Below are 26,348 nucleotides of genomic sequence, written 5' to 3' on the forward strand. Positions count from 1 at the left end.
AATGAGCGAACAGATTGCTAGTACCTTATATGAATGCATGTGTATGGAACTATTAAGTAAAGATATTTTTAATTATTTTACTGTTGAAAATCCACTCATACCTCAAATCCATGGCCTCCCCAAGATACACAAAGACCCATATAACCCGAAATTTAGACCTATAGTAGCAGGGGCAGGGCAGGATGGCTAACAGAACCTATCTATGTACCTGGATAAGGAACTGAAGACAGCACTCAATGAATATGCATATGTCTTGAAAGACACAGAACAGTTTTTAGTAGACCTTTATGGGGCAGTGAAGCAAATGGGAACAGCAGATATGGGGATGCTGGCCACACTAGATGTAGTGCCTTTATTTACAAGTATATCCAATGACCAGGGGATAAGCATGGTGAAATCAGTTTTGACAAGGCAGGGAAAGTTCTCTAATACTAAGATAGACTTTCTCTGTATGTTACTAGATTTGGTACTAGAGCACAACATATTTATGTTCACTGGCATATGCTATAAGCAGTTGTCAGGGGTTGCCATAGGCACAAGTTGTGCCAACACATATGCAAACCTGGTTATGGTTAACTGGGAATATAAACATCTGTTAGGTAATCCCCAAATAGCCTTTTATAGGCGTTTCGTAGATGATCTTTTTATTTTTTGGAAAGGTGATAACTTAAATCCCTGTATGCATACCTAAATACTACTAGTGACTTTTTAAAGTTTACAATGAACTGTTCTGAGATGAGTTTAGACTTCCTGGGCATTACCATATACAGAGAAAATGACCAATGGTCTACGAAATTACATAGGAAACAATGCTACAGACTATCTTTTCTACATAGCAACAGTATGCATAACCCTAAGATTTTTCTTAACAGAATCAGAGGTCAGGCAATGAGAACACCTCGTCTATGTTGTCAAGAAGAAGTGTATAGAAATGAGTTAACTAAGCTAAGAACAGGTTTCATTAATAGGGGGTATAGTGAACATGAAATTGATAAGATGTACCATAATGTACACAAAGAAAGGAAAGGTAAAGCTAAGCCCTACTACTCTGATAGAGCAGGTAATGACAGAGTAGATATCAGGAATAGTGTATTACCATACATTCTGATGGTTTTACCATATACAAGAGATGTGAAAAGGTTTGAAACCATCATATGACAAAATTGGCATATGTTAGTAGATGAGGATACTACCAACACAGTGGGTGGACAACCACATTTTGCATTTAAAAATAAGAAAAATCTGAAACAGCAGCTTTGCTATCCAAGGATACCTACTCTGATGGATAGCACAGTGAATAGTACCCATAGATGTGGAAAATGCACACAGTGCATTTATATAGATGAATCAAGGTTTTTTAAGCACCCTGAAACAGGGTGTCTATGGGAGCTAAGGAATTCTGCTGGTTGCAATACTAAGAATGTAGTGTTTGTAGCTCACTGCACAACATGTTTCGATTTCTATGTTGGCTAAACTAACCGAACAGATATGGGATCACCTTTACTGCACTAGAAAAGGGCAACTGTATAGTGCTTTGGCTAAGCATGCATTGGATAAGGGGGATGACCATATATTTTTGTTTCAGGTTTTACATATTCAGAATGTCAGCAATAGGATGGCGGGGGGGGGGGGGGGGGTATTGTCGATACTACTGAAAATATGGAAGTAAAATAGATTTTGCGTTTAGGAGCACACAGAGGTTTGGGTTTGAATGATAGTGTGCCATTGAAGCCAATGCTAAAATCTAAAAATAAAAAAAATACTATCTTAACAAGAGAAGACTACATAAACAAATACAGGGCTTTGGGTCAATATGACAGTATTTCTTGAGCAGCTTCTAGCATAGATATCACTAAAGACAAGCATTTGTTGATGTATGTATTAAAGCATATGTATTTACTAGGTGGACAACATGTGCATTTATTAGGCAGAATATATGTGTTAAGTCGAGTGTGTACTGCTTATACTTTTATATATATTTTTATGTTTATACCCACATACATAAGTAATTACAAAATGGGGCACATGAGTATATGTATTTATTCATTGATTTTTTATGTATTTTATTTATATTTATCCACATGTTCTTGTCTTTACATTTTGTGCATGTGTTTTTTAAACAGAGTTTTTCTGACTTCATCAATTAACTAAGAGCAAAACGTAACCATAGTAATTAACTGATTGCTGAGTGCTAATTTAACTTTGAGTGGTGATAGGATTGGTTGTTTTAGTAATGAATTAAAGTATTTAAGTGCTGTTGCTGTTTGAATGAACTGTCTGATGAAGCAATGGTTACCATTAAAGCGCCACCATTTGTAGTAAAAAAGAAGATTTTACTTTGTCGTGGTTCAGCTTCTTTATTCCAGCTACCTTCCTACTGAGCACCTGTGTTTCAACATTTTCAACTTCTGAGCTGGTTTGGATTTATTTGTTTGCTGCTTGTATATTTATAGATTTAATTGCTTCCCATTAGGGGGGCACCTGACATCTGAGGAAAGAAAAACTGATGTAATGGCATCGGCTGCATGTTTTATACCCTGACGACCTGACGTCATGGAAGAAGGGACAGCAACTGACGCAGGACCCAAGACTTTGTTAATCAGGCCGACTGAAGGCTACTGCAAGCAGATAACCCAATTGTGATGACTGCAACAGTAAATACACTCGAACATCTACATTTATGGTAAGTGTACACAACTGTACTTTTTGCAGGTCCTTCTGGTAGGATTCTACAAGAGCCTGATTGTGGGAGAACTTCCTCCATTCCTAGAGGTTTGTTCCTGGGCTGACCACAAAACTCTTGCTGAAGCTGATTGAGCAAAAAAAGAATTAAAAATGGTATGGACCAATGCCACATTTATACTGTGAATGTTCTGACATCCAAGGGAATTACATAGTATTCCAGATAAGGGAAGGGTGTCAGCACTGAAAAGTGGACTAAATTTCAGGTCTTCTGCAGCAGAAACCCTGGTATTTATGACTACTGCAACAGTGGCCATACTCAAACAGCTGCTGCTGTGGTACGTTCCTTACATTTGCACTTTTCTGGTCAACTAAAATGATAGATGCTTAAGAAGGAACCTTTGCTATAACTTGGGCTCAGACAGCGCCTCAGACTCTGGTGGGTGACTACTGTTTCCATCTGTTGTTCTTCAGACCACTCACTGGTTTCTCCTGGTTCCACTGATGTTCTTTCCCCCACCATGGAGCCATGTCCTCTTCTGCTGTTCCAGTGTCCAGTCTGGGCATGAGAGAATCATCATCTTTGTGTCTGAGACTTTCTCCAAGAGGTGGTTCTTGGAAGGGGTGGGGAAAGATACCTCTTGCCAATGATGAATAGCTCTCAGTCGGTCTTCTTTCATGGATGTCCGTGGAAAGAAGAAGGGGAAAAAATTAGATATGCTCATACAAAGATGTCTGTTCATAAATGGAATTTTCTTACTCAGCCAGGAGTTTATTTCCTGGAGAGCAGAAATCCATACCAGAAGACCAACTAGGTCAATATATTCCTGAAGAAAATACATCCATGGATTGTGGCATAAACAGAGACTGGGCTTTTTTTGTCTGATTCAGAGGAAAATTTGTCCTCTCCAAATCTATTAGAAGATTTTTTTCCTTTTCCAAGACCGGTTCCAGGATGACTGAAGTATTTCTGTGGGAACCAAGTGGATGTCCCCCTTAAACTGAGGAGATAATTATGATACGCTGCAAGTGTATCTTTCTCTTGCTACACCCATTTCTCCTATTATGGTAGCCTTGGAGGGTGTGTTAATGCTGCTTGCAATAACCATGCTCCTTAGCCTTCAGTCCCCAAAATGGCAGAACACTTAATACTAACCATTCACCTGTGGATGAGAATGTGAAGTATTAGCCAGATTCCATAACATAAATTCCTTCTGCCAGTTGTATTCAAGCAGATATTGACAGCTTGTAGAATTGTTCTGCCACATTTCCTTGAGAGGGTAGGTCTTATGTGAATCCTATAATTTCTAACCTGTGTCAGGTGTCTAAACATGCTGTGAAGCTTATGTATGATTGTGCAGATACTGTGTCTAGGTCCACTGCTACTGCTGTTTTGGGAAGATATGCCTGGATTCACACTGAAAAGTTTTCTGATGAGGTCAAGTCTGAGATTTTGAACTTTCTGAGGTTCTCCAACAGAATGACACTGGGAATTAACTTGTGAAGTTAGTTAGATGTTTAAAACCATACATTGCAAATCTTACAAGCCATCTGCTTTATTTAAAAAAAAAAAAAAAAAAGTCAATCCCTGCCATCATTTGGCAAACAGGGAACAAAAAAGAGATTGCAGGAGAGGAATAATATAAAAAAAACAGGGATCCCTTTAGAAAAAGGGACAGATAGATCCATCAGAATAACTAGCCAGTAGTCCTTCCTCCCTTCCTGTTCCTACATCTCTGTTTGTCCTGTAGACTGGCTGTCAGTCTTTCCCTTTAGCAACAGATTGTTTCAGACTCTTGGGTACTCGTACTAGTTCAGAAGGGTTACATTTGGCACTAAGTACACACACCTCCTTTCAGGGGAAGTTCCTTTCCTGCCTTTCAAAGTTTTTTGTCTGGTTCTCCAACACATGCTTTCCCTAGGAGTCCTACTGCCAGTGTCTAGACCACAAGGATGAAGGTTTCTACTCTAGAATGTTTCTAGTTTCAAGTAACAAGCTTTCATAGGAGACCGGTTCTAGGTCTTTCATTTCTCAACCAGTTTGTGAAAGTATCAAAATTCAGAATGTTAACCCTTTAGATTTTAACAGTCATTTTTCTTCTGAGTTTTACAGTAACATTAGACTTAAAAGATGCTTATCGCATTCCTTTAGCCACAGGCTTCAGAAAATTTCTCAGATTCTGTGCCTGTGTCACATTATTAATTCTGTACATTACCCCTTGAGTTAGCTACAAGCTCCTAAGGTGTTTATAAAATGTCTAACTCCAGAGATAGCTTATTATAGACTGCAGGGCATTTGCGTTTCCTTATTTAGATGACTTAGTCACCTTTGCTTTTTTTTCAAGATGTTAGGAGTCCTTAACTTAGGTTTCTTCACTCCTTACCAATCCAAGCTTCCAGAGAATTGTTCAAAAATTCTCCTTGACTCCGTCACATAGGAATGTGCTTTTTAGATCACCTTCTACATTTCTTCAAAGGCATGCCTAATTCAGGAAGCTGTGAATTTGTATTTGAAAACTTTCCTGATCTTCTCCAGTCATTCTCAGACTTAAGCCAGATAATATCTCAGGGTTCTAGGGTTCATGGCTTCTGTGATTCTCATGATTCATCTTGCTAGGTTATATGTGAGAAGATTTTTAAAAAATGTGGATCCGACATTCTCGTCCTCTGGGATTTTCATATTAAAATTTTGGGCTTTATCAAGAAAGAACTGCATTGGCGGAGGCAATAAGACACCATGTTTTTGCTTTGGGAGTGGTTTCTGTAGGGATAAAGGTGCAAGGCCTCTGGGACATTTCAGACATATCAAAGCACAGAGATGTCAAAGGGATGTTAGCTGTGATCCACGCCATAAAATCTATCCATGACTTGTGGTCCCCGGGTCTATTACAGGTGATTGCACACAATGCTACATTGATGCGGTACATAAACAAGGGGGCATACGGTCTTACCCCCAGTGCAGGCTGGCTATGATGGCACTAGAGCATTTTATAACCTTTCAGTCATTTTATATACTATTAGACAAGTTGAGCAAGACCAGGACAGACTCTGGGTTAACATTCTGAACAATTATCTGGACCCCACCCAGTTCGGGTTTGTGAAAGGCAGATCATGCCTTCTGAACCTGATTGACTTCTTTGAGGCAGTCACCAAAGCCGTAGACAAGGGTAAGGTGGTTCACACAGCCTATCTTGACTTCGCCAAGGCTTTCAACACAATCCCCCATTCTGGAATTATAGCTAAACTCACTAAACTAGGTATAAATCCCTACGTCACAAGATGGGTTGCCAACTGGCTTACTGACAGAACCCACTCTGTAAAAGTTGCAGACTCCAAATCTGACTTCAAACCAGTGACAAGTGGAGTACCGCAGGGTTCAATTCTGGGACCTCTCCTGTTAGCCTGTACTTCAGAGAAGTACATACCAAACCCAGAAGACCTCTGGCTAATGAAGTTCGCAGATGACTGCAAACTAGGAGCCATAGTCGAGTCCCCAAATGATGTGGACATCCTACAGAAGGGCCTCACTAAGACAGATGCTTGGTGTCAGAGGCTTGGCCTCAAGCTCAATGCCAAAAAGTGCATTGTCATCCCCTTTGTTAAAAACTCTGTACCCATGAACTACCACGTAAACGGCAGTCTACTTAACGCCGAATGTGTGATGAGATCTTGGGACCCAGTTGGGCAGTATTCTCTCCTTTGATAATCACATCACCACAGTAGTCAGGAAATCCTTCTATGTGGCACACCTCATCACAAAAGGGTTCTCATCCAGGAAAAAAGAGGTCATTGTTCCCCTGTACACAGCACTCATTAGACCCATTGTAGAGTACAACGCCCCTTTTGGAATGTACCTCACAAGACATCTGCAGCAGCTGGAAAGGCCACAGAAGTACCTCACAAAAAGGATTACTGGCCTCAAACAGATGCCCTGCACAGACTGTCGCAAAAAACTCCAGCTTTACTCTGTAGCATATCGCCTACTCCGAGGAGATCTCGGCCTAACATATAAAGCTTTGTTAAATCCAGAGATGTTGGACATGTTGCACCTAAAAAAAAACCCACTGCCTCCGAGCTACATGCTCTAGGGACCTAAACCTTGTCACCACAATAAACAGGAAATGCTGGAGGGATAGATTCCTGTCCCAGAGACTTCTATACTCTGGAACAAGCTACCCATCTATGTCAAGCAAAGTTCCTCATTAGCACTCTTCAAGAAAAATCTTGATGAGTGGATGGGAAATATGAAATGCACCCCGGGGATCACTTCTGTGGCTGTGCTCAACAGGGCACAGGAAATTAACTTTCTTGGGTGGCGTAAGCCAGGGAACCTTGTTGGCTAGGCTTACTTAGCCCCTTGGGCCGATAGCCTAGTTACCTACCTATGAAAAGAAATTGAACGGTGCGGGGCTTCCAGGAATGGATCTAGTTGTGAGGAACACCTCAAATACTGGTCTATTCTGAAAGGAGGTGAAGAAATCTAAGCAAATTGTGTACCAGGACTCCTTACAGGCAGGTCTGAAAAATATTGATTTTCATTCCTTTGTCTGAGAATGTTCCTGTATACATTTTCATCTTTTCCACTGATTTCCAGGGTCATTCTGAAGATTCAGTAGGCTTTCAAAAATGGTTGTGGTGACTCCCTTCTGATCCAGGCATTATTGGTTATGCTTTCTTATGGAATTGGCCAGGGGCAATTACCACAAGCTTCCTCACAGGTTGACTCTACTGTCACAAGGCAGTGGGAGTTTGATACACCCTAGTCTTAAACAAGTTCAGCTGACTGCCTGAATGATTCAGTTCTAATACCTTTTAGGCACCGTTTTCTTGAGGATGTGCAGCAGGTACTAAAGGAGGTAAGAAATCTTGCTTCTAGGAAATCGTACATTAACCAGTGAATAAGATTTTCTAGTGGCTGCCTCACCTATTACCAGAGACTTATCCGGGATTATTACTTCTGGTTCCCAAACATTTGCCTGAGTTACTATCCTATGGCCTGTTTACTCATTTGTTGTGATGCCCGTGCACTGACCCAGTAATCAAGGAGCCTCAGTCCTCACCACTAACACCAGTTAGGGGTGCCCACATTGGGAAGGATAACAAGTACACACACAGTGAAGTACAATTTCCCTTAAGAGTACACAAAGACCACAGTCAGTCTGGGGCTGGTTTCTCCCTTTCTCTCCAGATCCCCAATAAGACTCCCAACTGGCACAACTATAGGGTCCAGATCTCAGCCTAGTGGTCAAGCTAAAACCTCCAGCACCCTCTCTGTCCAACCAGCGATTTGTCTCCCTCTCCAAGTAGCTGACACATACACACTTTAAGATTTGATTTAGATACAAACACACAGACGCTCTTGGGGAAGGCTGGCACAGGTTTTCCAGCTGTGCCCCCTTTCTGCCAGGCTATAAGGTAGTAATCACTGCCATCAACCACTAAAAAGGCCCTTACCAAAGGGTGTCTAATTATTACAGTGCAATATTATTATCCAAATAGTGTGACTGAGCAGCAAGACTATTGGAGTGGCTTTGTACAGTATCAGTATATACATGCAATGTACTCTAGAGCTTAAATTATTTCTACACAAAACAGCCATAGTTGAAATGTTTAAAACTATTTAATAATAAATAATAAAAACACAAGACAATATTTCTTACTACACAGTGCTAGTCAAGAGTTCAGACATCACAGGAAAATGCTTAAAATAATACTGTAGAATAGTTCTGACATAAATATAGAAAACAGCTAGACTAAACTTACTATTTTCTATCTTTTCCTAAGAGCAATCACAGTTCTAAATAAACTTACATGTAGAGCAAAAGCAGAGTACTGGTGAGTTGTCAGATTTAGACAAAATCCAAAATGCCTTCTCTCTGAGAAAGTCCTTTAGATTGATAATACATCCTGCTGACTCATTTTTAGATGACATAATTCTTAACAATTCTCTGGTTTTCCACGCTAACAGCAACTCTACATTTACATTTCTTAGTAAGCTTGCACCTGGTCAAGAAATCACAGCAATTAAAGACATTATATATGTAAAATCTAGCAATTAACTCTGGTTTCAAAACAACAAAAATAATCTGCTGGTTCAGACACCACGGCTCCAAGCTCTGAGATCAAAAGGTCATAAAATGCTTGACTTATCAGAGATCTGACGAAGCATGGTGTTTCCACGTGAAAGCGCTTTTCCTTCTGTTTTACCATTGGAATAAACTGGATTTTAGAGCCTTGGTGGCCCTACCTTGTTCATTTTGTTTTAGACTTAACTTTCTTACAGCAGAGTGCACTTTTGCAGTTCAACATCCAATACATTCTTCTCACATTTAAGAGAGCAAGCCTATGGCTTTTATTAATATTTACAAAGACATAGAATTATCTATGAACTTCTGTCTAGCTAGGCTGGCAACCTTCACATATCTTCACATTTGTCAAGAAGTATTTATCAGCCATTTCAGCATGTCTATCTGTGGATTCGCCTCTTCATTTCAGACTTTGCTCAAGCTGTTATACAAAGTTTTTTCTCTTGATATGTAAGGTCACCTGTTGTTCAGGTGACACATAATTGTGTTCTTTACTTTTTGCTGCAAAAGTTATTTCCGTCTACATTTGAACCTGCTTTATTGGGTGTGTTTGGTTCTTTTGTGTAGACTGTTAATTGTTTTAACATCTGCAAGAGAGTATCCGGGTTGCAACTATTCATGGTGAGTTATTCCTTTTGCATTTCCATGCATATATGGTTATCTGTAGAAATAAAATTCCTGTATATGCACCTATTACTTTGAGTGCATCTTGAATCTAGTCTTCTGTCTTCCTCATTTCTTTCAGAACTTGAATGATAGGGAGAATAGAATGGTGATGCTTTTGCAAGTTGAATATTATCTTGTCAGTACTAAGTCCTTTAGGAAAGCTATGCAGCTTTGGACTTCATAGTATGGGACTGGAAAAGGAGAGTCTCTGTCAATTCAGACATTTCAGTAGGCTGTTCCTTCTCATATTTTTTCCAACATGGTAAAACATTTCTAGGCAGGATTAAAGCACATTTTAAGAGAGCCTTGTTTTCTTTTATTGTATATTGTAAAGGGATGGGCTCTAGAAGTATTCTAGAGGCAGCTACATGGTCCTCTGTACAATCTTTTGCAATGTATAACATACAGGATTCCTTTTCAAGATCCATGACTGGCTTGCTTGGGCCATTCTCAAGAGACTCCTGGATCCTTATCTTTCTTCCTCCCTGGTTGGATAAGCTTTGGTAATTGGCCCAAATAGCTAAAGGCTTTTGCAGCCATGAACATGATGAACACAGTGCAGTTCTTCAAGTTGCACTTACCGTAACAGCAGGTGTTAGAATTCCTCATTGCTGCAGTAGCCACACCCACCCTCAGTCCTCCTCCTACAGTATATAGTTATTGTTGGGATACAAGGTTATATGTTTATGTTTTGGGGGAGGTTTCAGGATGAGTAAGCTTTCTTTTTTTGTTTGGCCAAGGAAGTCCTAAAGTTGTGTCTTCACTCTGACTGCTGATTTCCCTCCAAAGAGCTAGCAGTCAATGTAGGTGTGGGTGGGAGCAAGACCTTTTTGTTGACTGGCTGGTTGTTGCATCCTGGGCAGGATACAACACAATTAGCCAAAGGCTTGAATGTACTGTTAAAGACGACTGTCACCAGAGAGAGACACCTGTGGATGTTGTCTTGATCTGCCTCAAGCAACAGCCTAAAAGATCAAGCATTATGGTGAGTTCCTCAGTCCTCACGTGTCTGTGTATTAGGGGCCTGTATATGCCTACATTGTTTATGACACTCAAAAAAGACAGTAAAATACAGACTATAGTGCTGTATAAAAAGTATAACGTTCTTCGTGTTTCACTGCTGCAGTCATTACATTTGGGTTATCTGCTTGCAGGTAGCCCTCCGTCGGCCTGATTAAAAAAGTATTTGGTCCTACGTCAGTTGCTGTCCCTTCTTCCATGATGTCAGGTCATCAGGGGTATAAAACATGCAGCCGACGCCATTACATCAGTCTTTCTTGCCGTGCAGTGCCCAAAGCAGAAGCAGTTCGCAAGTGCCGGTCGGCCGACTCCTAAAATTTTCTTTTTCAAGTTTCAGAACCGAAGTCTTCAACTAAAGCTAAGTACCCCGTTGGGGAAACTTTTTCTTGCTCCTTAGCGATGTCAGTAAAAGTTAATAATTGCATTACTTGTGGAAAGCAAATACCTCATAAAGATTTTCATTCGTACTGTATTCCTTGCCTAGGCCCTGACCACGACGTACCTTGCTGTCGGTTTTGTGCTTTATTTAATCAGTGCACTATCCATCGTCGATATATTTTCGCCTCTAAATATTTCGGTTCTCGGTTTAATTATCCAGAAATGTCGTCGGTTAGCCATCCGACTACAGGGATTCCGAAAAAATGCAAAGATAAAGACAGAGACAGGCCGCCGAGGTCCTAAACTGCCGACAACGCTTCTCCTAAGCCGTTCACCAGTACTCAGTGAAGCGCTTTTGCAGCCCCTGACACCCGCTACTTCTGATTCGCAGGCCTCTATTGAGACCCATTCGGAGTCCAGTATGCAACGAGATGCTTCAACTATGGAACCCGCATTTGTCTCTACCTTGGATGGGTCCGGAGCCACTGTGCAGGCAACTGCTTCTGAGGGTGTATTCAGGCCTACGGACTTGCATGTTAAATTTACACCTCCTTCATTTCTTAGGCCTAAATCTTGATCCATGTCTAAAAAACTGACACCCAGGCCACATGCTCAGGCCTCCATGCCTAAAAAGCAAATAAGAATGGCTGAAGATCTAATAACTCTAATCAGGGGTGGCCAACCCCCCCCCCCTTCTAAGAGGCCTGGGCCTGAAGTTGATTATGAATCTTCTGATGAGGATTCTGGTTTTTCTGACTCTTCTGATGATCTGGATTTGCCCTTACCTACTTATGAAGATTCTGATGCAGAGGACTCTATTCCCTTTGCTTCCCCTCCTGAGGATTTTTCTTTTGTGGAAACCTTACATACTCTAAGGGAGCATTTCCACTGGGAAAGCCAGGATTTTTTTGATTCAAAAAAGAGGCTTGGGGATTTCCTTCTCCTACCTCAGCATAGGCCTTTAGTTATTCCTCCTGTACTAGACATTGTTGATGATGCTGTTTTTGGAATCTAGTTTGGCCCCTGATTCCCTGCCTCCTGCTCCCAGAAAACCTGACCGATACTACAGGGTCCCTGAATCCCACAAGTTTCTTTTCAAAAATCCTATTGCAGATCCAGAGACTATTTCACAGGGGCCCAAGGGCATTAAGGCTTCTACTGCTAAAAATCCTACCCCTTCTGATAGAGACTCCAGGGAACTGAATAGATGGGGTAAGAAGGTTTACACTTCTGCAGCCTTGGCCATTAGGGCTTTAAACTGCCAGTTTCATATGTTAAAATATCAGCAACACGTTATTGGACTGCTTAAACAGAAAATGATGATGATTCCTGACTGTGTGGAAAATAAAGAATTACAGGATTTAATGCATTCTGCTGAACAAGTTGGAAAACATACTTTGCAATGTGGTTTTGATTCATTAGAGGCCTCTTGCAGAGCTGCTGTTACTAGGTCTGTGCTCAGAAATCATGCTTCGCTTAAGGAGTAATCTTTGCCTGATCACGTTATAGCTAAATTGTTGGATGCTCCTTTAAATCAGGACCGCCTGTTAGGCAACAAGGCTGAGAAAGTTCTTAAAAAGATGGAAGATAAAGCTAAATCTATGCAAACTGTTAAAGATTTTTTACAAGTTCAGCCTCCTAGATTTAGTAGGCACTGGCCATCTAAAAATTGGTCCTTTCCAGCCCCTTCCAGGTTTTCTCAAGCCAAACCCAGACACAGCAAAAACCCCAAGTTTCAGTCCCAGGGGACTCGCAGAACTAAGCAGTGGGGGGCCTCCACTTCCAAGTCTGAGAATAAGACTCCCCCTATGGTAAACTTTCTCAATGACTTACTTTTAAAATTTCCAAGCACTTATCAGCTGACTGCCCCTTTGGGGGGAAAGATTGCTCTTCATGCAAAGAATTGGGAACTCATTACCCAGGACAAATGGGTTTTAAATAGTGTCCCAGGGATACAAATTTCAATTTTACACGTTGCCAACACCAAGAGGGTGGCCGGACCTACCCCCAAATCAGTGGGCAGAGGCCCAAAAGCAAGTACTTTCTCTCTTAAACATAGGGGCTATTCAACTGGTACCAGAAGAGGAAAAGGGACAAAGTTTCTACTCGAGACTTTTCCTGGTACCCAGAAAAGACCATTCATGGTGTCCTATCCTGGACCTGTCTACTCTAAACATCTTTTTGCAGATTCCAAAATTCAAGAGGCTGACTCTTCACCAATTCCTTCCTATGCTAGGCAAAGATGCCTGGTTGGCAACACTAGATTTAAAAGCAGCATACCTGCACATCCCAATCAGGGAATCTTGCAGAAGATACCTAAGCTTCAAAGCAGGCTACACACACTATCAGTTCTCTGCACTGCCCTTTGGCTTATCTACTGCGCCCAGGGTATTCACAAAGTGCCTAGCTCGAGTTATTGCATTTTGCAGGCAAAGAAATATTCAAATATACCCATACCTGGACGATTGTCTAATTCAGGCAGAAAGCCAGGATATACTTTTGAATCATCACGCCTTTTGTACAAAGGGTTCTAACTTGTCTGGGGTACACCATAAATGAAGAGAAATCACACATGGTACCCTGTCAACAAATCATATTCCTGGGAGCAAGCTTGAATACAACTTCCCAGATGGCTTACCTCACGCTAGAAAAGCAAATTCATTTGACAACCTACTTCAAACAAGTGGCCACAAAAACCCTGCTATCTGCAAGACAAATACTGCAAGCCTTGGGGTTCATGGCCTCCTGCATTCTTCTAATTCCAAATGCAAGACTGCATATGAGGAAACTACAGTGGTATCTAAAAAGCCTATGGTGTCAACATTCTCAAGACCTAGAAACAATGATTCCTATCATACCTTGCCTACGCCTAGAGTTCCTTTGTTGGGCAGAGGCCTGCCACCAAAACAAGGGACTACCTTTCACACCACCCCCTGCCGCCCAAACCCTAACAACATATGCAGCAGACTATGAATGGAGGGCTCACCTGGCAGAGAAGTGCATTCAGGGCAAATGGAACCCAAGTCAAATGCACCTGCATATCAATCAAAAAGAAATGTTAGCTGTCCAGAATGCCCTGACAGCCTTCAAGGACCACATTCTTCCAGGACAGCTAATGGTAAAGACAGACAACACCACTTTTATGTGGTATATAAACAAGCAGGGGGGTACACATTCTTGCATGGCATTGTGGAACATAGCCTTGAGCTACCAAGTGCACCTACAAGCTCAATTCCTGCCAGGAAAATTAAATACACTGGCAGACAGACTAAGCAGAAACCTCATGGATCCATACAAGTGGAAACTGGAACCAAGGATTTTTAACATGTTGACAAGCAAATGGGGGAGCCCAGATACAGACCTGTTTGCCTCTCCCCAGAACTACCAATTGGACAAATTTTGCACAAGGACTCCCCACAAACAAGCCTGGAAAAGTGAATGCTCTGTCCTTCAGCTGGAAAAACCTATCAGTCTATGCCTTCCCCCCTCTGCCTCTGCTCTCCATAGTACTACTAAAAATCAAACAGGACAAACCAAGGATGATTTTGATTGCTCCACACTGGTACCCCCTCCTGTGCAGTGTGTCACGGTTATCTCCATGGCACTTGCCTCAGACTCTTTCCCTGCCGTCTCAGCAGGAGAACCAGATTCTGCACCCTCAGCTTCCAACACTGAACCTTGCAGCCTGGCTAATTACTTAATCTCTCCTTTACCATCCCTCAGCAAACCTGTGATGGCTATCATTTTAGAGGCAAGGAGGCCTAGTACTAGAAAATCTTATGCAGAAAAATGGAAAAGATTCTGTGCCTGGAACCAGTCTCAAGGGATGAGCACAGCAGCGCCCAATTTAACTCAGATTTTACAATACTTAACTGAGATGCTTCACAAGGGCCTGTCTTTTTCCTCCATTAAAATCCACGCCTCAGCCATTTCAGCTCATTATAACACAGAACCTCCCCTCTTCTCTCATCCACTGCTCAAGCAGTTCCTCAGAGGGGCCAAAAATTTGAGTCCACCCAGGAGAGCTCCAACCCCCAGCCTGGGACCTTAACTTTGTCTTGGAGAAACTCACTCTACCTCCTTTTGAGCCAGCTGCTACTGCATACTTTACATTTCTTTCTTGGAAAACAGCTTTCCTTTTAGCAATCACTTCAGCTAGAAGGGTATCTGAATTACAGGGCCTTATGGCAGTGGAGCCTTTCATCATCTTTCATGCTGACAGGGTGTCCCTCAGAACCAATCCATCCTTCATGCCCAAGGTGGTATCCAGTGTGGTTCTTAATCAGTCCATTCATTTGCCAACCTTCTTTCCCAATCCACAGAATAAAGGGGAAACGGATACTGCATTCCTTAGATGTGCACAGACAACTTAGATTCTTCTTGGATAGGACTAAACCTCAAAGGAAATCTGAACAACTGCTGGTGGCATTTGCTGCAGGGGCAGAGGGGAAGGCTATTTAAAAGCAAACCATTTCTAAATGGATAAGCCATTGCATTCATTTCTGCTATAAGCACCATGGAAAACCTATCCCCCAGGGGATCAGACCTCACTCCACCAGGGCTGCATCTACCTCTACAGCCTTTCTCAGAGGCGTCCCTACCGGGGACAATCCTACAAGCTGCTACCTGGAGTTCTGTACATACTTTCACCAAGCATTATCATTTGCCAATTTTCTCTAAATCCATTGCTGGCTTTGCCACTGCAGTCTTGCAGGGTCTTATAACCGGCCCTAATGCTATATACATTCCTCCTCCCAACCATAGCTTTGGGAATCTCCCCAAATGTAATGACTGCAACAGTGAAACACGAAGAACATAGTACAGTTGTGTACACTTACCATAAATGTAGATGTTCGAGTGTATTCACTGTTGCAGTCCTGGTTACCCTCCCTCCAGCCCCCTGACTTCTTTTGGCTATACCTCTACTTTCCTTTACTATGCTTAAAAGCCTTTTTAGTGTATTTGCTTTTTTGTTGGAGGTATATCTTTGAGCTTTTATGTTTAATTGCTTCCCATTAGGGGGGCACTTGACATCTGGGGCAAGAATAACTGATGTAATGGTGTCGGCTGCATGTTTTATACCCTTGACGACCTGACGTCATGGAAGAAGGGACAGCAACTGACGCAGGACCCAAGACTTTGTTAATCAGGCCGACTGAGGGCTACCTGCAAGCAGATAACCCAAATGTAATGGCTGCAACAGTGAATACACTCGAACATCTACATTTATGGTAAGTGTACACAGCTGTACTTTTTGTTCACGGTATTATCACATTTTTCAGTATTTCAGAAAGTACTGACTTTGATTTTGTAGTTTGTGGAGTCCATTATGTAGTCAAGTCTATCATTAAAATTGTTTTCTTTTCTGGTTTTTAGAATGCCCAACATGTGGAGGTAGAAACCATCCCTTTGCCAGATATGCCTCATGCACCTTCTAGCATCCTGGTACAAGACATTCCTCTGCCTGGGGCTCAACCTGCCTCCATACTGAAGAAAACATCAGCATATGGGTAAGAAACTGTGGATAGAAAAGCAAAAGAACCTTCACTTCGTTTTAATTCCATAAATGAAAACCTTGCACTTTCTTCTAACAAAACCAGAAAAAAATAAAATAACTTGTCAGACATGGAGTCATGAGGGCTCTTTAGCAAGTCACTAAGATTAAGAGAAACCTTTTTGTAGTCTTTGGAATTGCTTCATCTCTTAGGATCAAGGGCAAAATATGATCATTAGACCAGGTTAACTGAGAGTGGTAATTTTCCTATTTTAAAAGTGCTGAAGGCCACTTTCAACACTATAGATGAAGCCAGGAATGGTGAAAAACATTTAGGCTGCTGAGGTCTTGGGGAGAAGGGAGACTGGCAGTAGAAGTGTATGCTGTGTATCCCAGGTGTTGCTGGGATAATGACAAGGATGATGATCTTTGTGTTTCACTGTTGCAGTCATTACATTTGGGTAATCTGCTGGCAGGTTGCCCTCAGTCTGCTTGAATTCCAAGGTCTTGGGTCCTGCGTCAGTTGCTGTTTTCACTTCCATGACGTCAGGGGTATAAAACATGCAGCCGACTCCATTTTCTTTAGTCTTTCTTGTGCACGGTGCCCAAAGCAGAGGCATTTCACAAGTGCCGGTCGTCCGATTACTGAAATATTTGAGTTTGAGTTTCAGAACCGAAGTCTTCACTAAAGCTAAGTACTCCGTTGGGTAAACTTTTTTTCTTGCTCCTTACCGATGTCAGAAAAAGTTAATTGTATTACTTGTGGGAAGCAAATACCTCATAAGGATTTCCATTTATACTGTATTCCTTGCCTAGGCCCTGATCACAACGTGCCTGGCTGTCGGTTTTGTGCTAGATTTAACCAAAGCACTATTAAGCGTCTGTATATTTTTGCATCAGAGTATTTCGGAAACAGATTTAACTACCCAGAAAAGTCGTCTGATAGCAATCCGCCTACATACATAAAAAACGCAAAGAAAAGGACAGAGAAAGGCAGTCGAGATCCAAAACCGACGACGAAGCTTCTCCTAAGCCAGTCACCGGTTCACCGGTACTGTGAGGCACTTTCGCAGCCCTTGGTACCCGCTACCTTCGAGTCGCAGGCCTCTACCGACACCCACGTGGAGTCCGCCATGCTGCAAGATACTCAAGGTATTGGACCCACGGATGTGTCTACCTTGGATGGGTCTGGAGCCGCTGAGCAGGCACCGGCTTCTGAGGGTGTATTCAGACCTCAACATTTGTATATCAAACCGTCAGCAGCTGCAAAACCAAAGATAAAAGCAACTTCTAAAACTAAATAACCAACGCATGAGCCATGTGTGCAGACCTCTATGCCTAAAAAACAGATCAAAATGGCTGAAGACCTCATTACCTTGATCAGGGGTACCCATCCCCCTCCAGGTAAGAGGCCTAGGCAAGACACTGATTATGAATCTTCAGATCAGGTTTCTATTTCTTCTGATTCCTCTTCTGATCAGGAATTATCTATTCTTCCCTCTGAGGATTCTGATGCAGAGGAGTCTATACCATCTGCATCTCCTCCTGAGGATTATTCATTTGGAGAAACCTTGCATACTTTGAGGGAGCATTTTCACTGGGAGAGTCAAGACTTCTCAGAATCAAAAAAGAGGCTCAGGGATTTCCTCCTCCTCCCTCAGCACAGGCCTTTAGCCATTCCCCATTTTAGACATTGTGGATGATGTGTTTTCAGAGTCGAGCTTGACCCCTGACTCCTTACCTCCGGCTCCCAGTAAGCCTGACCGATATTACAGAGTCCCTGACTCACATACATTTTTATTTAGAAACCCTGCTGCTGATCCTGAAACTATTTCACAGGGTCCAAAGGGAGTTAAGGCCTCAACAGCAAAAAATCCTACCCCTTCTGACAGAGATATAAGGGCACTGGACAGATGGGGTAAAAAGGTTTATACATCTGCAACCTTGGCAATTAGGGCCTTAAACTGTCAATTTCATATGCTTAAATACCAACAACGTGTTATGGGATTGCTGAAACAGAAAATTATGTTGATTTCAGAATGTGCAGAAAATAAAGAATTACAGGAATTATTGCATGCAGTGGAACAGGTTGGAAAGCATACTTTGCAATTTGGTTTTGATTCCTTAGAGGCCTCCTGCAGGGCCGCAGTTACTGGATCTGTGGTTAGGAGGCATGCCTGGTTAAAGGAACAGAATTTGCCTGATCATGTTAAAGCTAAATTGCTAGATGCTCCTTTACAGCATGATTCTCTGTTTGGTATTAAGGCAGAAGTGGTTTTAAAGAAAATGGAAGACAAAGCTAAGTCTATGCAAACTGTTACAGGCTTCTTGCAAGTGCAGCCACCTAGATTTAGTAGACACTGGCCTACAAAAAATTGGTCCTTTCCTGTATCAGACAGAGCTCAAAGGGGCAAATCCAGACTCCCTAAGAGTTCCAGATACTAGGCGCAAGATTCATACAGGTCAAAGCAATGGGGAGCTTCTACCTCCAAATCTGGAGGAGATAAAGTGCAAACCTACAGAAGACAATCCCAGTGACTTCCCTCTGCCTACTCCAAGCACTTACCTTTTGGCAGCACCCAGAGGGGGAAAGTTAGCACTTTTTGCTCAAAATTGGCAGTTAATAACCCAGGACAAGTGGGTACTAAACATAGTATCACAGGGATAACAGATTACATTTTCACACTCTGGCAATGGCAAATGGTTGACCAGATCTGCCACAAAATCAATGGCCAGAGGCACAGAAACAGGTTACGTCCCTCATGGATATGGGGGCCATTCAGCCAGTACCAGAACAGGAAAAAGGACAAGGTTTTTACTCAAGACTGTTCTTGGTACCCAGAAAGGACAAGGCCTGGCAGCCAATACTGGATTTATCGATTTTGAACACATACCTGGACATTCCAAAATTCAAGTTGCTGACTTTGCAGCAGCTTCTGCCCATGCTGGGCAAGAATGCTTGACTGGTGACAATAGACCTAAAAGAGGCATACCTGCATGTCCCAATAAGACAATCGTGCAGAAGATACCTCAGATTCAAGGCTGGCTTAATGCATTACCAATTCTCTGCACTATCCTTTGGCTTATCTACTGCACCCATGGTCTTTGCAAAGTGCCTGGCACCAGTAATTGCATTTTGCAGACAAAGAAGTATACAAATATATCCTTACTTAGACGACCGTCTCATTCAAGCAGAGAACAAGGACATTCTTCTTCGACACCTGGCGTTTGTGAAAAGGCTTCTAACATGCCTAGGGTACACAATAAATTAAAAGAAGTCACAACTGGTACCCCCTCAAAAGATAACATTCCTGGGTGCAAGCTTGAATACAGCTGCCCAGATGGCTTACCTCATGCCAGACAGCAAAGGCAACGGACTACTTCAAACTAATGACAACAAAGACCCAGTTATCTGCAAGACAAATTCTGCAGGCTTTGGGCTTCATGGCATCCTGCATCCTACTGATTCCATATGCAAGACTGCATATGAGGAAACTTCAATGGTACCTGAAAAGTTTATGGAGTCAACATTGTCACAGTCTGGAAATCATGATTCCTCTCATTCCCTGCCTACAACAGGAGTTTCTGTGGTGGGCAAAAGCATGTCACCAAAACATGGGACGGGCCTTCACTCTCCCCCATGCCAGCCAAACCTTAACAACAGGCGCATCGGATTATGCCTGGGGGGCCCACATGGCAGGAAGATGCATTCAGGGCGTATGGACCCCAAAACAAATGCATCTGCATATCAACCAGAAAGAGATGCTAGCAGTTCAAAATACCCTAACAGCATTCAAGGACTTACTTCATCCAGGACAATTACTGATAAAGACGGACAACACCACAGTAATGTGGTATATAAACAAGCAAGGGGGCACACACTCTTACCCCCTTTGCAGATTAGCCATGGCACTGTAGGACACAGCTTTGACCTACCAAATACATCTTCAAGCTCAATTCCTGCCAGGAAAACAAAATACACTGGCAGACGATTTAAGCAGAAACCTTATGGATCCTCATGAGTGGAAACTAAATCCACAAGTCTTCAACATGATAACAGAGAAATGGGGGAGCCCAGACATAGAGCTATTTGCCTCTCCTCAAAATTATCAATTGAAAAGATTCTGCACAAGGACTTATTACACACAAGCATGGAAAGTGGACGTCCTATCCTTCAGTTGGAAAAACCTATCAGTTTACGCCTTTCCTCCTCTGCCTCTTCTACCCAAGGTCCTCTTGAAAGTCAAGACAAGAGAAGCCAAAGATGATATTAATTGCCCCGGACTGGCCCCGCCAGTACTGGTACCCAATCCTAAGGAACTTGTCTTAATACCCAGCTTGGACCGTATCTCAAAGACCTCAAGTATTGTCCCAGCAAAACAATCAGATCCTGCACAATCAACTACAGACATTGAACCTGGCAGCATGGCTGATCATGTAGCTATACAAGCAACACCTCTCAGTAAAGCTGTGATGAATGTCATTTTGAAAGCCAGAAGGCCTAGTACTAGAAAATCTTATGCTGACAAATGGAAGAGATTCTGTGCTTGGAATCAAGCACAAGGAACGGATACAGCAGAACCAAATACTCCTCCGATATTACAATACTTAACTGAGATGCTTGACAAAGGCCTATCTTTCTCATCAGTCAAAATCCATGCCTCTGCCATTTCTGCTCATTACAATACAGAGCCACCAATCTTTTGTCATCCTTTACTAAAGCAGTATCTCAGAGGAGCCAAAAATTTAAGGCCTCCTAGAAGATCACCGTTACCTGCATGGGACCTCAATTATGTGTTGGAAAAGCTCATCCTGCCTCCATTTGAACCAGCTGCTACCACTGATATAAAGTTCTTATCATGGAAAACAGCTCTGCTACTAGCAATTACTTCAGCAAGAAGAGTTTCAGAGTTACAGGCCCTCATGGCTGTAGTGCCTTTTATCATATTTTACCCAGACAAGGTGTCTCTGAGACAAATACGACTTTTATGCCTAAGGTGGTTTCCATTGTGGCTCTTAACCAAACAATTCATCTGCCAACTTTTTATCCAAATCCGCAGAACAAGGGGGAGAGAATTCTGCATTCCTTGGACGTACACAGCTAATATTCTACTTGAGCAGGACTAAAGCTCTAAGAAAAACCGAGCAATTACTGGTGTCATATGCTGCAGGATCAGAAGAAAATGCTATTTCAAAGCAGACAATTTCAAAGTGGATAAGCCACTGCATCAGTTTCTGCTACTTACACCATGGAAAACCTGTGCCCAAGGGCATTAGGTCTCATTCCACCAGAGCTTCAGCTACTTCAGCAGCCTTTCTCAGAGGAGTACTAACCAAAGACATTCTAGAGGCTGCTACTTGGAGTTCTGTTCACACCTTCACAAAGCATTATCACTTGCCTCTCTACTCTTAAGTCCAGGGCAGGCTTTGCCACTGCAGTGCAGCAGGGCCTTATAGCCGCACCTAATGCTGTTTAGCTCCAGCCTCCCAACCATAGCTTTGGGATTCTACCCAAATGTAATGACTGCAACAGTGAAACACAAAGAACATAGTACAGTTGTGTACACTTACCATAAATGTAGATGTTCGAGTGTATTCACTGTTGCAGTCTAGGTTACCCTCCCACCATCCCCCTGTCATTCTGGAGTTTATTTTTCCTTCTCTATCTTCTACAATCTATGTGGTGTATTTGCTTGTAGATGAAGGTAAAGTTTATATTGATGCATGTATATACACACATATATATATATATATGTATATATGTATATATATATATATATATATATATATATATATGTATAATTTTGCTACCTTTCTGGGGGCACCTGACATTGGGGGCAAAAAAAACCGAAAGAAAATGGCCCCGGCTGCATGTTTTATACCCCTGACGACCTGACGTCATGGAAGAGAATTCAGCAACTGGTGCGTGACCCAAGACTTTTGAATTCAGGCCGACTGAGGACAACCTGCCAGCAGATTACCCAAATGTAATGACTGCAACAGTGAATACACTCGAACATCTACATTTATGGTAAGTGTACACAACTGTACTTTCCATTGAGGCACCAGTAACAAGGAACTGAAGTCTACATGTAGAGTCTTTGCATTTGAGATCACAGAAGAAAGCTGTTACTGCTTGGGGTTGTTGTGATGCTAGAGAAGTGTTTGACAAAACCTTGAAAGAGATTTCAACTTTGATTGCAGTGTTGTATGTTCTGTTGCTAAATGACTGTAGTCCACATAGATGTTAACTGTAAAACACATTTAAATCCCTTTCACAAACCTTGGATTTAAGTTGGTCCTGTCCAAACACTGAAATCAATGGACTGATCATCGAATGCGTCTGTCTCCATGGCAACAACAAACTCTACTTAGCTTTAGCATCTTCCCAGACCAAAATGCACTGCTTTCCACTGAGTCTGCAGGTCTGTTTGTTACCATTGAGAGCTTCAGCATCTCTTTGCTCAGCTTCAGTCATCTGAGAGGAAATGTTTTTTTTTTTTTGGGGGGGGGGGGGGGATAAAAGTGCCTTTTCAATATGTTTTAAATTTTCAGGGTATTGTTAGCATTCAGTTAAACTTTATGGAACTTTTCATGACTCCCTTATGCTTTTAATTACCTGTTTTCATTTCCTGGACTATTCTTTTGTCATTCTGTCCTCTTCCACTGTGTAAAAGTCTTTGGCTGTCTGTTATAACTGTAATAAATAATCTAAAATGTGTGATAGTAAAATGTTATCACTGTTACATATTTGAGATTTAGAGGATTTGTTAAAAATTTTTTTGCTGATCTGTGTCTTATGGTAGAACTTATTGACTCAGACTGTCAGAGCTGTGTAGAAAGTTTTAGCTCAGATATCCTCCTTGATCACCAAAGCAAGCTGGTTCTTTAAAGATCTTCTTTAGTCTAGCCCCCAAAGAGAAAGAGATGGAAAGGGAGAAAGATGAGGAAAAAAGAAAAGAGAAGACTTTATGAAACCTCAGTTCTTAAGAATCTTTCCCCAGCAGAGGTTTCAGGATTAGTGGCCCTTTCACCCCAATCTGGGCTTTCCACCTTTACTCCTTCCTGCACCGTTTCTCCAGTTAGACGTGAATCTTCAAGACAAATTACCTCTACTCTGAAGAGGAAAGCTGAAGCTTCACCTTGGAGCAGGAGCTTTCCTGCTTTGTTTGTTAATGGTACCCTTCAGCTGCATCCTTTTATTCCACTAGGTCGCTTTTGAACCCCACACAGCCAGATTAGAACAACGTGATGTTGGCAGTTGTAAAAGCTCAACTTCAGTTTGGTGTTCTGTCATCATCCTCTGTGTCTAGGACAATGAGAGAAGGTTCCCAGGCCTCCTTTCATTATTAGTTGTACCCAGGGTATAGTTTCAGTACTGGGAGTATCTAAAACAATGAGTGAGAAGGTCACTGAAAACCAATCAGTAAAAACAAAATGTAAACTCCAGCAGAGCTAGAACTTCACTGAGTGACCTTCCAAACCTCTTGTATCAGAGGCACATAGGATATATGCAAATTATCTTTATGAACATCAGGTGTTTCAGCTAATTGGCAATTCTGAGTGCCCATGACTTGTTTCATCATTTTAATGGACAATTTCAGGCCAATAAAGCCAAAAGCCACTAGCTGTGGATATGCATATTTTGGCCTTATCACCTCATCAGCACAGCACAAGCAGAGTGTTTGACTAAGCATTAGAAACACAGGGCTGTTACACCCAGCTGATGTCCTTTATCATTAGGGTCACTGCATATCCACAGCTAGTAGGGTTTGGCTTTATTGGCCTGAAATTGTCCATTAAAACGACAAAACAAGTCATGGGCATTCAGAATCGCCAGTTAGCTGAAACACCTGATGTTCATAAGGATCATTTGCATATATCCCATGTGCCTCTGATACAAGAGGTTTGGAAGGTCACTCAGTGGAAGTTCTAGCTCTGCTGGAGTTTTCATTTTTTTTTTTTTACTGATTGGTTTTCAGTGACCTTTACATTCATTGTTTTAGTTTGTTCTTTGGGATATTTTTGCAGTGACCCTAATGATACAAAACATCAGCTGGGTGTAACAGCCCTGTGTTTCTAATGCTTAGTCAAACACTCTGCTTTTGCTGTGCTGACGAGGTCATAAGGCCGAAATATGCATATCCACAGCTAGGGGGTTTGGCTTTATTTGCCTGAAATTGTCCATTAAAACGATGAAACAAGTCATGGGCATTCAGAATCGCCAATTAGCTGAAACACTGATGTTCATAAGGATCATTTGCATATATCCCATGTGCCTCTGATACAAGAGGTTTGGAAGGTCACTCAGTGGAAGTTCTGGCTCTGCTGGTGTTTTCATTTACTACTGGGAGTATCGGAACTGGCAAGAGGACAGTGCTAATGTTCTCACCGCCCAAGGATGTACTTTATCCGACATTGATGCCCTCTGTGCCAGTGGGGGTGTTGGTACACAGTCATTGTTGACATTGTCTTCTACTAGGCTGAAAGGGACCAGCATCGAGGCCTGGTTCCAACTCTATCCCAAACACTTTGAGGCTTTTCTCGATGCTCTCAGCTTTTGACCCTTTGCAGAAGTGCTCCCTAATAATTTCGATGCTGGAGTTTATGTTGATGGGCTTCCTTCTGCATCAGCAATGATACTGTCTATGGCCTCTTCCCCAGGTACCTTGGAGTAAGGTACATACTCTGCCAGCTTCATTCCTGTTGAAACATTGCCTTTAAGTTGATCACTGTTGTACCCCCAGGGTAGAGGACATTACACGCACCAGTATCTCAGGTCTGGGTTGACTTCTCCACTGGAGTGCTGGCATGTCTCTACTCTGAGCCATCTTAGGAAGACAGAGTACTGGAGGAAGCGTATAGATTCTCCCTTGCCAAGAGATGGATCGCAATGAAGGGGAGGCTTTCCTCCAGTTCTCTGTGAAGGATACAACACATCTGGTGAAATTTTTAGAAATGAGTGAGAGAGGGAGAAATCATGGTCCATCACCTCCATGTCCCTTAAGGAAAAGGCTCAGAGGGATGTGAACTTATATTGGAGCTTATACCACACAGACCTTTCAGAGTGCTGCTGACCCTAAAGAAGAGGCAGTAGTGGAGCAGTCAATGCATTTGTAGTGTCAGTAGCCACCATATATGAGGTCCCAGAGGACACACAAGCTCTCCATCCTAATAAGGATTCCTGGATGATGGATAGAATCAGCAATCAAGTATGTCTGTCAAGTACTTTTTCCATTAGAGAAATGAACTACTTGATCTTATGTGGAGGTTTCAAAGAGATATAGCAGAAAAAAATACGGAAACTGTTTCCAGTGGGAGACCTGTTGAAACAACTGGAGACCCAGGTGACTAATGTTAATTTTGTTTCCTTTCAGTCTGTACGAATATTACATAATGTAGTAGGTGCGGTAGCCAGAACAGCTGGTTCAGGTATTGCAGTGTGACATCAGGATTGGTTATGCTTTGCAGACTTTGCAGCACACATCAAGGTGGCTTTTGTCTTTGCCTCCTTTGATAGAACCTCTCTATTTAGACAGAAGGTCAAGGATAAGCTGCTGCAATGTGAGCAAGAGGGCAGGATGCTCACTGTTGTTGGATTTAGATTTGTGGCGCCTCAGAAATCATTTCAAATAAACCAGAAGGGTGCCAGAAATACCTGCTTTTGAAAATCCCAGCACAAGCAGCAGTGTGATGGAGGAAACTGAGGTAGAGGGACTTTCTGTGCTAACTGTTGCCAAAGAGACAGAGGTGGCCCATACCAATAAGGTCTCAGAGGGGCCTCTCAGTGGTGCTGTTAGTATGAACCTTGGACATTTAACCAACTGTTCCCCTTAGGAGGCAGTTGGGAGATGTCTTTCTCTACAAACAATTGTGTGGCTGGCCATCATGCAAGATAAGTAGATCAGGAAAATTAAATAATTTTTAAATTTTCCCAATCAGATACTCTTCCATTCACCATTGGTGCCACCCTGTCGGTGGAGGGTTGCCCAAAAGAGGGTTCAAAGTCTTTAGAACCATCC

General features: G+C 42.2%; 1 protein-coding gene across 1 annotated transcript in view; it reads left to right on the forward strand.

The window, feature by feature from the left end:
- The window catches only part of WBP11 (WW domain binding protein 11), a gene marked incomplete in the record, with an annotated part of 1,089,603 nt that overhangs the window by 573,563 nt on the left and 489,692 nt on the right, over positions 1 to 26,348 (forward strand). Inside the window, 1 exon segment of the mRNA XM_044068181.1 lies at positions 16,209 to 16,342. Within this exon segment, the coding sequence (XP_043924116.1) occupies positions 16,209 to 16,342 (134 nt within the window).

This window comes from Protopterus annectens, chromosome 1.part0 (assembly GCF_019279795.1).
Source record: "Protopterus annectens isolate FY-2018-M chromosome 1.part0, PAN1.0, whole genome shotgun sequence".
Taxonomy (NCBI): domain Eukaryota; kingdom Metazoa; phylum Chordata; order Ceratodontiformes; family Protopteridae; genus Protopterus; species Protopterus annectens.